The following is an 11,967-nucleotide window of genomic DNA, read 5'->3' as shown; positions in this document are numbered from 1 at the left end:
CTTTTTCTCCCAAAGACCGCGCACACAAAAATTTTCAAATCTCGAAAACTCACCCTTCTTAAACGACGCCGTGTTCTGAGGCAAGCGGGGTAAACCAGCTGCCCTTGAAAAGTAATAACAATATTAAGTTCTTACCTACGCTTTTTACCTGGTTGTCAGTGAAATCATTTTTGTTACTTTTGGTTGAGTTTCTTTAGAATTCTTTATGGATGTAACTTTTGAAGTTGATACTTGATGATGTACAATTTTTCATTATTTGTTTTTATACTTTTTTTTTTTTAACTAGATACATTTTTTTTTACTAGTTATAAAATTGATCAATTTTGGTGGTTGATTACTAAACTTTTCAAAAGGTCTTTGGTAAACATTTAAAAATAAAATATCAGAATCTATCATGCTATTATAAAGAGAATACAATTTGATGGTTTCATCTTTTGATTTGACAATATAAATCATTATTAAATGGTTAAAAATAAAAATGACTATATTTAAAAGACATAAACTGGTGAAGTTCAAATTGCTAAAGTAAAAAAGATATAATTTTTTTTAAATGCACCAAATTTATAGACAACAATAGGAACTTGGGCAAGTTGGTGATCTTTTGAAATTAGATTATAATTGCAAAATATGGTACTATAGTAGCTGAGTCAACAATGGTTATATATTAACTTGTAAAGTTAAATTGTATATAAATATACTAGCGATTACTTATCAAAAAAAATATATACTAGTGATCATGCTTTAGCCTTTAAGCACACAAATCAATGTGCATGAACTTGCAAACTATTTCTAGCAATTCAGACTTATATAGTCAACTTACGCAACATTAAAAAAACAAATACAAATATAAACATCTTGAATTTGTGTTACGGACGTAAATTATATTCATAAGTCTTTTTTTTTTTTTTTTTAAGTAGGTACAATTTTTTAGAATATATATGTTAGATTTTCTAATTGAATTTAATTATATAGTTTTATTTACCAATGAATCACATAAATAGATTTTTTTTTTGAGAGAGACATAAATAGATTTAATTGTTAAAAAGATAACATTATTTATATTGTATTAATTAATATTATTTCTGTATACAATATTTTAAGTAAGGGAATGTACGTTTTATCATTTAAAAAAAATATGCATGAATTTTTAATGGAATATGCATTAGAGTCATAATTAAATATGTAATCTTTCTTAAATTATACCTTGGAACATTATTAATTTGTTATGACATTTTTAAAAACAATTTGTTAAGGTGTGAAGTTGCATTTGTAACCACCAAGTGAGTTGAGTTTAATACAAATCTTTTGTATCACTTTTTGTGTTACACCAATCAAAACTTACCACACATTTGTTTGAATTTCCTTATAAATTAGCTAAAGTTTAAAAAAAAATAAACAAAAAATAAATTATAATTAGTGAAATATAAAGTAGAGCACAAAAAAAGATATAAAATATTTATGCTAGATGGTACCTCTCAATACCTTGAGTATATGGTGAAACACGAAAGTCTCGGAAGAAAACAAATATTTTATATGCGATTAGGATATACAAGACTCATCATGCCTTATACGTTTGGCAAAGAAGATACTTTCTTCTCTGAAATAGGAATGTGGTATTTATTTAGTAATATTTCTAACTAGTGAAAAGAAAATTACAATTATAGTATCATCATTTACATAGGTACTCACTTATGCAAATTTCAAACAGAGTGGCAAATTACATAAGCAAGTATGAGAAAAATTATAAAAAAATTCTCCATACAACTTGGCCAAAATTATTTAAAAAAAAAAAAAAACTGCATGACTTGATTTTATTAAATAAAAAAAGAAAGAAAAATCATGAAAGCAAGAGTGTGTGAGTGCGACGGTGGTAGTTATTTATTTTATTATTAGATATTAAAAAAAAAGAAAAAAGAAGAAGCTTTCTCTAGTATATAGTAATAAAAGCGGAAAAAGAAGGGCATTTGTGTACTTGAATAGTCGACGGCGATATCCAAAGCTAGCAGTAGCATTTACAGCCAGCAGCAAAGGAAACCGCAAAACAATCCTCGAGTCTCTCTCTAGTCTCTGTAGCACACACAGACAGAGATAGATAGACAGAGAAAGAGAAAGAGAAAGAGAAAGAGGTAAACGTATGTTTGTAGCTGTAATTAATACATAAACTGTACCACCACTTGCATTGCATTAATGCATTCTTCTGTATACACTCTTTTTTTTTTTGAATTTATTTTTACGGTAAAAACTAAAACACTAGTTATCGCTCCATTTCACTCTCATACGAACATTTATACAAAACAACCCACTACACTACGCACTCGTTATTCTTTTTCTCTCTCTACTCTCTAGCGCTGTAAATTTTCGTGGGTTGAAAGACCGAAGAAAATCTGTTTCAGCCTGTTGGCGCTCTCTATTTTGATCTTCTTTTTTAGCTTTCGAAATCCCATTTCCTCTGTTCGTTTTTTTTTTATTATTGACTTTCTGCTCTGCTCTGATTTGAATCGTCAACAAGAACAAGAACAACAAGAACAAGAAATAGTATCTCTCATCTCTCTCTCTCTCACTTTGTTGATATTGTTGTTGTTTTAAATAGTTTTGAAAAAAAAAGCATATTGTTATAGAGATAAGTATATTTTTTGTTTTTTTGTTTTTTTGCGATTTCACGTGAATCAAATTGATTGCTGTAAATGCTCTTCTTCTTCTTCTTCAATCTATACCTTGCTTTTCCTTTTTTTTTTTTGGTTTTTTTTTTATTTTTTATTTTTTATAAATTTATATATTTTTTTTTTTTTTAATTTAAATTCTGCTTCTGTAATTTCCTACAGTTTTTCTGAGCAACGAAACAGAGTTGATTTTGTAGTTGGTTGGTGCTTAGTGCTGACCTGATTTGAATCTGGATGTTGTGCAGGGTACTAGCTCTGTTTTTATTTGAGGTTGATTGAGCTAACTGGCTATAAAGCTTTACAAACTTTGATTGGAGCAGAGATTCACTGTCATAAACAACTATACAGAACAAAAAAACCTGTGTACGGTTCCTTTTTAACCCTCATCATCTCAATGATTTGATTGTTTTTTGGTTTCTTATAGTCTGAGTTATACTATATTTGGTCGTGGAATCTTTGCCTCAGTTTCTTTTTCTGGGGATATGGTAAAATTAATAACAAATACATACAAGTATACAACAACAAGAAGAAAAAAAAACATCTGGGTTGGATCCAATTTTTTTTTTAATGACTGATTCACTTTTTTACCATTCTGAAACCTGCTTGTTTTCCACAGCTTTGACCCATTTGATTTGAAGTTTCGTAGTGAGGGTCTACTTTTTGTTTTTGTGTCGTTTTGCAATTTTGTTAGTGCTGGCATAACAGTGGTTGGGGATTCTCTCTAGTCATGTATTGAAAATTGAAACTAAGATAGATAGATGTATGTCTTGCCTTTTGAGCCAAATCATGGGTTAGTAGAACAAATAAAGTTGTTGCACCTTGCAAATATTGAGAATATTCACCCTGGGTTTTTCAAAACAGGAAAAGTGAGGGGCTTGCTTTCAAGAAGAGGGTGTATTTTTGAGTGAATTGGTGAAAAGGGTCTTGTCATTGTTGGGCCTGCTATGCTAGTGATGAATGGAATTGTGAGCATGTCGGTTGTACATGTCCTGGAGTCGAACAAGGTGGGGGCCTAGTAATAATGCAAGTGTATTTGATTGGGTGTGTCTTTAGGCATGTGTTTTAGCCTCTAACTTGAATTGGGTTTCATGGGTTTCTAGAATTGAATCTGTTGAAGAAGGAGCTTTTGGTTTGAAGTTGTGGGTGCTCCCATGAGTCAAGAACAGAAGCGAGGGAAGCAGGAGAAAGGCTCTGATGATGCTGAGAAGGTTGTCGTTGCTGTTAAGGCATCGAAGGAAATTCCCAAGACTGCTCTGGTGTGGGCCTTGACCCATGTTGTTCAACCTGGGGATTGCATTACATTGCTTGTGGTTGTTCCTTCACAAGGTTCAGGTATTTTTTTTTTCCTTGTCCCATGTTGATTTTTTCTCCTTTACTGCTCAAATATTAATTAACTGGTAGTGATATACAAGTTAATGATACCTTTTCAACATTGATCACTTTCTTTTAATCCCTTCTGTGTCTAATTCTCTGAGGAGGTTAATTGTTATGTTAATTTTGCCTTATGTCAATATTGCTACAGTTTGATCACTAACAGTTGAGATAGTATTGATTGAATGTATCATCTGTAATGATAAGGAATGCACTTGATCTTTTTCTTGGGTTGTTGGGGCTGGATTGATATGCTAGCCCAGTCTTTAATTGAATTTAAGACAAGCATGCGAACCCTGGGTCTTCTAAATTGTAATATTTCTGGTTTTTGTAAATATAAATATTTTACAACCGTGTCATTCATTGTGTTTGGTTGAAACCTTAAAATTTTAAAAGACCATTAGCACGATGAAGTCCTGATTTTTAAGCTTTAAAAGTCCTGTGACTCACCAAGAGCCATTTTGCTCAATTGGCACCTCTAGGTGTTTCCAATAGAGAGAGATCCAGGTTTCAAAACTCTCCTCCCTCAACTATCAAATTATCCAAAAAAACAAAAGCTCCCGTGACTCCTTTTCCACCTCCGATTTTGCTGACTTGTAGATTAATGCAACTGACATTTAGTTTTGTAACAATTCTTCAGGAAGAAAACTTTGGGTTTTCCCAAGATTTGCTGGTGACTGTGCCAGTGGTCACCGGAAGTCTCATTCAGGATCAAGTTCAGAGCAGAAATGTGAGATTACAGATACTTGCTCCCAAATGATCCTTCAACTACATGATGTTTATGATCCAAATAAGGTAATTGTCTTATATATTTTCTTATATGTGCAATCTCTGTTTGTGTTTCATCTGCTTCTCATTCTGGTTCTGATTTGCAGATAAATGTCAAGATAAAAATTGTTTCTGGATCACCTTGTGGTGCAGTGGCTGCAGAGGCCAAGAGAGCTCAAGCTAGTTGGGTTGTACTAGACAAGTAATACTTCATTTCGTTTTCTTATCTACTTTCAAATGCAAAGTGTATGTTTAAGGTTCTGCAGGGACATGATGCCTTGTCAAGTTCCTATTTTTTAATTTCTTGATCTAGAAATCATGTTTTTGTCTTTTAATGTTATACATGTTTTGATCATCTTACTAACCTTTTCTACAGACAGCTCAAACACGAGGAAAAACGATGTATGGAAGAGTTGCAGTGCAACATTGTTGTTATGAAGCATTCCCAGCCAAAAGTTCTCCGCTTGAATTTGGTTGGTTCATCTAAGAAGCATTCTGAAGTAGCCTGCCCATTACCCTCAGAGATAGACAAAGAATCTGAAAAGAATCCGAAAAAGAAGAATGATTCTTTAAGTTCTATTCAAGGGCCAGTAGTGACTCCAACTAGTAGTCCAGAGCTAGGGACACCATTTACAGCCACTGAAGCTGGAACTTCATCAGTTTCAAGCTCAGATCCAGGAACTTCACCTTTTTTCATCTCAAAGATGAATGGGGATCTTAAGAAAGATGATTCATTAGTCATTGAAGAGAATGAGGATCCTGATAATACTAGTTCCGATGCAGACAGTGAGCACTTATCTTCATCTTCAAGAAGTTTGAGGTTCCAACCATGGATGGGTGAATTTATAACTTCTAATTTTCAGTCCTCACAAGATGTGGATGGAAGCTCACAGAGACCTTTTCGTAAGCCTCAAGCATTAACGTCCAAAACTTTGGTAGAGAAGTACTCAAAACATGATGGAGAAGCTGGAATTGGAATGCAGCACTACAGAACTGATATGGACTTCAATGGAAATGTTAGAGAAGCAGTTTCACTATCGAGAAATGCACCTCCTGGCCCCCCTCCATTATGTTCAATCTGTCAACACAAGGCACCTGTCTTTGGAAAACCTCCAAGGTGGTTTAGCTATGCTGAATTGGACCTTGCTACTGGTGGATTTTCAAAAGCCAATTTCTTGGCTGAAGGAGGGTTTGGATCTGTTCACAGAGGTGTTCTACCAGATGGTCAGGTAGTTGCTGTCAAGCAACACAAATTGGCTAGTTCCCAGGGGGATGTTGAGTTTTGCTCGGAAGTAGAAGTTTTGAGTTGTGCTCAGCACCGAAATGTTGTTATGCTGATTGGGTTCTGTATTGAGGACAGACGAAGGTTGCTGGTTTATGAATATATATGCAATGGGTCACTGGATTCTCATCTATATGGTAATTTGTTTGGAATTGGGATTGGCAACATAAATCCTGTTTATGCTATTTCAGTTATTGATTATTTCCGTACTTAGACAACAGTGAAGAGACTTTTACTCACGCTTACTTTTACATTGACAGTGTCCTCACTGATCATCATCCTTGTCATTCCTTTTAAATATATTGATTGAAATTAAATTGAGATGCTAATATTCTGGGTAGAAACTCTGGTTGTGAGCTCACCAAGAATTTTGGTCTGTTTTAGGACGACATCAGGAGCCATTAGAATGGGCTGCACGTCAAAAGATTGCCGTGGGAGCTGCACGGGGGCTTCGGTATCTTCATGAAGAATGCAGAGTGGGTTGCATTGTACACCGTGACATGCGGCCAAACAACATCCTCATCACCCATGATTTTGAACCACTGGTATGGCAATTTCTTATAAATCCTACCTAAACTGGAAAAATTCAAATGTCCAAGTTAATTATGATGGCTTCATTGTTGCAGCCTTCATTGATATTAATCAGGGCCTCTTTTCTTGATCCTCATTTTTCAAAAGTAAAATGGTCTGAATGTTAATTTTTCTAGATAATTATATTGCAGCATAGTATGTGGATATTACAAGTTTTCCAAATTTTATCGATCCTCTGGATATTGAGATGAATCTGTATCTGTTTTTCAAAGTGCATGATGAATTTGTTATTTCACTTATGGTGTGTAGAGAATGTATCTAGTGTTGTGATCTTGATTCAATATTTGTTTTCCAAGGTTGGTGATTTTGGCCTAGCAAGGTGGCAGCCTGATGGAGATATGGGTGTGGACACAAGAGTAATTGGAACGTTTGGGTAAGTATGACAGCTTTTGTTATTATGGTCTGCTTTCCCCATGACATTACAGAATCTGATTAGCCTTTGGGCTGTGCTGTAGATATTTGGCTCCAGAATATGCTCAAAGTGGCCAAATCACAGAAAAAGCTGATGTTTACTCCTTTGGGGTTGTACTGGTGGAGCTTGTTACAGGAAGAAAAGCAGTGGACCTTAACCGGCCCAAGGGCCAGCAGTGTCTCACTGAATGGGTATGACTTATTAGACTCTAATTATACATCTGAAGGCCTATTAATGTTTGGTATTGAGAACATATTCAGTACTCTATGAAATAAATGATGCTGATCAGAAACATGACAAAATCTTGACAAAATCAACAGAAAAGCAAAACAAGTTATAGTAGCTTTTGTTGTTTCCTCCTAGTGTAGGTTCTTTAGTTTTCTTGATTTACATGTGCCTTTTTGATCTGGAGCAGGCACGCCCGTTATTGGAAGATTGTGCCATTGAGGAACTGGTTGATCCACAGTTAGGGAATCACTATTCAGAACAAGAGGTCTTTTGCATGCTGAACGCTGCATCCTTATGCATACAACGGGATCCTCATTCCAGGCCTCGCATGTCACAGGTTAGGGGAAAATTAAAAGAATAATAATTTCTCTTCTTACAGGACACTCTACAATAATTAAGATGTCTTACAAAGCACTAAATAAATCGGGGATTTTAATTTATACATCAGTAGGAAAGGTTAGAAAACTCCAGTAAAATTCTGAGGGCCAGTATGATAGTATGGAAAATTTCTGTTCTCTGCAGGTATTTTTGAATTCCTCAAGTCTTTATTACCATTTTGGTAAACTACTGGACATAAGAGTAGAAAGGATAATGCTAGATTGCTGTAGTATGGGACTTAGGAGACAAAGTGGAAATATGTGAGACATTTTCCTGAAGATGTTTAATTGAGGAAAAAAACAAAATCCCAAAATGCAAACGCTTCCATTGAATGTAGATTAATGGGAGCCTGTTTCTGGAAATTTTTTTGTTTTTGTTTTGTTTTGTTTTTTTTTTTTTTTTGTTTAGTCTTATGATGGGAAAGGGGTTCTAAACCTTACAAATAGGATTCATGGGTTTGGGGATCAGTTTTACTGTGGAATGGTTGAAACCTGCTCTTAATATCTTGCATGATTTACACCTTTTTCACTACTAACACCAATGTATTGTTTGTCATTGACAACTTGCCTCCTCAGAGGTTGTGAAGAAATTTGTGAAAATAGTTGTGCCTATGGGCTTATTTGATCTTGCACATCACATTCTTTTTCTTTTTTTGCACAACATACTTGGGTAATTAGTCAATTGTCACTGACATTTGGACCTGCTTTTGCTTACCCATGTTCTGGTGAAGGTGCTCCGCATACTAGAAGGTGATATGGTCATGGATCCAAATTACATTTCAACACCTGGGTATGATGTGGGAAGCAGGAGTAGTCGGATTTGGGCAGAGCAGCAGCAGCAACAACATTACAGTGGTCCCCTATTAAATGAGGCAATTGAAGGGTTTAGTGGGAAGCTGTCTCTTGAAAATTCAAGGCAATCTTATTGGGAAAGGGACAAGGCAAGGAGGACTTCATGTGCTGATGATTTGTAAAAAAGTCTCACCCATTTAAAATTACATGCTTAGTATGCTAAACATGTACTTGCCCTTTTTGTATTTTCTTCTCCCACTCGTATATTTTTGTCCAATGACATCTAGATTTTGCTTCTGTACAGTAGGAAGGGTAGTAGGAAATAGCAAGGTTTTGTAATTCTTTGGGAAATGAAGGGAAGTTAAAACACCAAAATGGCCATGCTAATATCATGGCCATATCTTCAGTGAAATACGTTTTTAGTTAAATGTCAAGATAGCAGCTCTCAGGAATATGCTCTCTCTCTCTCTCTCTCTCTCTCTCTCTCTCTCATGTTTTCATGTTGGATAAAATTAGACAGTTCTCTGGGTGTTATATCTTGGGTTTTTCAATGAAGTTCAATCATAATTCATATGGTTAAATTGACCAATATACTCCCTTTCTTTAGTAGGTAAATAGTGACGGATGGGGGAGATGGAGTTTGAATCAGACACAGGTACCACAAAGTGGGAAAATTATTGGGTAGCTCGGAGTATACTTCCTCTCTCTCACATAGAGGTAGATCATTGGTGGGTGAGATCTATCTCTATGTGAGAGGGAGGGACTACCCAATAACAACCCCTACAGAGTGTACTAGTACTATTGTGTTATCACTCGAACCTCATATTAGCCAATAGAATACAAAAATAAATGTTATCAATTAAATATTTATGAGTTCATTCAAACAGTCTTTTTGTATAGTAAATTATATTTGTATAGTAAATTACTGCACACTTTTGGTGTAATGGTCACTCTACAAGTATAAGTACTTGTAGGGTGTGGGGGGTAAGGGTCGAAATCCAAGTCTCTAGGAGGGAGTTTCATACACATATACACTTAGATTATGCTAGAATATAATTTTTATTTTGTATATAAAAAAAAAAGTCGTATAGTAAATTATATTAATCATAATAATTCACATTTCCTTTCTTTGGACGTCTAGTATAATCAATTTTAAGATATAATGGTACTACTTAATGAGTATTATATAATGAACTATAAAGATGATTGCTTATAAAACAGCCGCTAGATGAATCAACAACTCTTTTTGTATTACATTTATGGTTAACATCTAAGTAACACCAACGAATAAGAAACTTTTCCTTGAGAAGAACTGTGGAAGCAGATAGTTTAGCTGGCTAGGCCACGATCTAAATCTTGATGCAAGTCTTTTCCTGCTTGTGGGTGACTTGGAGAAAATAAAACTGATCTTATTGTCTCGTATAAGGGTAGCAAATATCAGTATGCAAATACTCCATGAAAGAACATCTGTGATCTGGCTGTGCATTGATTGGCACATGCATCATCATTATTAGATAACGTGCAGAGCATGATATCAACTGTTCCAAATTTACTTCAATACGTGGGACAAGTAACCATCGTCGAGACAGAGAGTAGTACTTATGGTTATGGATGATTCTTTGAGGCAGGTGATGGACCGAGGCTTTCTTCAACATTATATACTGTTGGGGTTGAAAGTTGAAACCATTAGTTATTTCAGCTGGGTTTTCTGTCAGTGGCTTTATCAATTTGCAAATTCTTTGTCCCTTAGGAATAGTATGTATGGCATTAGTGATATACTTTGTGGTGCCACACCAATATTGTTCGAGACCCACCTCTGCCCTACCCCACTATCAATTTACTAAAAAAAACATTAGTTTTTTTCAATAAATCAATAAGCTTTTTAATTGTTTTTGGACACCGCTTTTCTTAGAACGAGAAAATCTATCATGTATCAGATACATGTATCTACCCTCTTACATGAAATGTATACATGTAAATAACCACTTCTCTTAGAACCCATTGAGAGTCTTATGTGGGAAACAATTACGTGGTGCTCTAATTGCTAAATTAGTAATAGAATTCTAAATTTAAACTGTCAAGTGATCAGACATGGCATACTATAGTCAGTGGGTTTGATTGCATTTTTTAAGGTAGTATGTGATTGATTTTGGCGGGAATCATGCCTCAAATTTCAAGCTTTGGAGTGTGCCAATTGTTGCCTTCTTTGGTTGGTTGATGAGATGTAGTCCAAGGTGATGTGTCTAAGGTTGCAAAGAAGGAATATGTTCGATTGCATTTAATGTCATTAACCGTTGGTGAAGAGTAATAAATGTTGATGTGAAGGGAGTTTAACAACGCTGCTCTCATTTTGAGAAAACCTGTATAGACTATGGATTGACTAACGGGAAGATTCCCTAAAGCATCATGTTCAATTCTATAGGTCATATGGTTGTCGTGAGGTGACGTGGCCGGTCAGTCAAGAGGGTACTACCCAAGCGCCGGTGAGGTAGTCTCCAATATTATAATGGTGTTCAACCTGGGCGTGCATCCTGCTGGGTCCAGCCTCAAGACTCATGGGCCAGTACTGAAGTCCTACTTGGGAGCCATTTGGGGCTAGCTCTTGGGCCCAACAGGCCCAAATCAATTATAGGCTTGTTGAACCCACTCCTGGTACGAATGGCATACCTATCAACCCAATTTCTCGTGCGGTAAGGCTAATTGTTTGTCACTGCTGGTACAAATAGTAAACCTATGTCTATTAGTTCACTTTAATTTGATGGTTTAGTGTACGTTGACCTATCATGATAAATAATTAAATGGATGTTAAATAATACTAAGTGTTAATCGCTATAAAACATTAACTAGCTAAAGAAACAGGCAATGTGCGTAATTGGGTTTGGGACTAACAGAACTCGAAAACAAATTATGCCTTCAAAAGCTACAACCTAGACACGTAATGCCATATAACTTAAAAAGAGTTTTTACAAAGTTTTTAGTTACCAATTCCTCGTATAGTGTTTATTAAAAAAAAAGTTCCTCATATTGTCATTACAAAGTTAACGCATATCCCAATTTTTAACCATGGGTCTTTTTAGCCTGAAGCAAAAGTCTAGTAGTTAGAGGGAATAGCTGGGTAATTTTCGTAAGCGAATGGGATGATTGTCCTTGAGAGATTTTTAGTTACTAATGACTAATGAGAGACTTTTTTGTTTTGATGAATTAAAAATACTCTATAATTATTAAAATTCTAATCATCTATTTTGAAGGAGTGAATTGTATTTTGTCACATTATCAACATTTAAACAAACATTGATTATCATAAGTTTCTATCAATTTAAATTAGAGATGATGTCAAGAAGCTTAATTTTGTTGCGACAAAGATCATGATGTCTCACAAGGCATTAAACATTGCACATCTTTAGAAATTGAAGACAACAAAAAGGAAAAATTACAACAGATACAATCCTAGTGAAACTTGAATGGTTTAAATTTAACTACTATCTT

At 34.9% G+C, this 11,967-nt stretch overlaps 1 protein-coding gene across 3 annotated transcripts; it reads left to right on the top strand.

The window, feature by feature from the left end:
• The first annotated feature begins 2,029 nt into the window (after window positions 1–2,029).
• LOC112039011 (inactive protein kinase SELMODRAFT_444075) lies at window positions 2,030–8,933 on the top strand. 3 transcript variants are annotated; one of them, XM_065764603.1, is made up of 12 exons: window positions 2,030–2,126; window positions 2,906–3,023; window positions 3,522–3,664; window positions 3,761–3,992; window positions 4,672–4,826; window positions 4,907–5,001; window positions 5,176–6,218; window positions 6,466–6,626; window positions 6,969–7,045; window positions 7,128–7,275; window positions 7,500–7,649; window positions 8,421–8,933. In XM_065764603.1, the coding sequence occupies exons 4-12, from the start codon at window positions 3,812–3,814 to the stop codon at window positions 8,661–8,663; spliced, it is 2,253 nt and encodes a 750-aa protein (XP_065620675.1). In that variant the 5' UTR covers window positions 2,030–2,126; window positions 2,906–3,023; window positions 3,522–3,664; window positions 3,761–3,811; the 3' UTR covers window positions 8,664–8,933. The 3 variants fall into 3 exon arrangements, with proteins under 3 accessions (XP_065620675.1, XP_065620676.1, XP_023927621.2); XM_024071853.2 differs by lacking the exon at window positions 2,030–2,126 and adding an exon at window positions 2,307–2,535; XM_065764604.1 differs by lacking the exon at window positions 2,906–3,023 and having other exon boundaries at window positions 2,034–2,126.
• Window positions 8,934–11,967: the final 3,034 nt, after the last annotated feature.

The sequence above is a fragment of the Quercus suber genome, unplaced genomic scaffold, assembly GCF_002906115.3.
Source record: "Quercus suber isolate HL8 unplaced genomic scaffold, Cork oak 2.0 scaffold_571, whole genome shotgun sequence".
NCBI classification, from domain to species: domain Eukaryota; kingdom Viridiplantae; phylum Streptophyta; class Magnoliopsida; order Fagales; family Fagaceae; genus Quercus; species Quercus suber.
The sequence above is the reverse complement of the archived record's forward strand: the minus strand, read 5'-3'. Positions and strand labels throughout refer to the sequence as shown.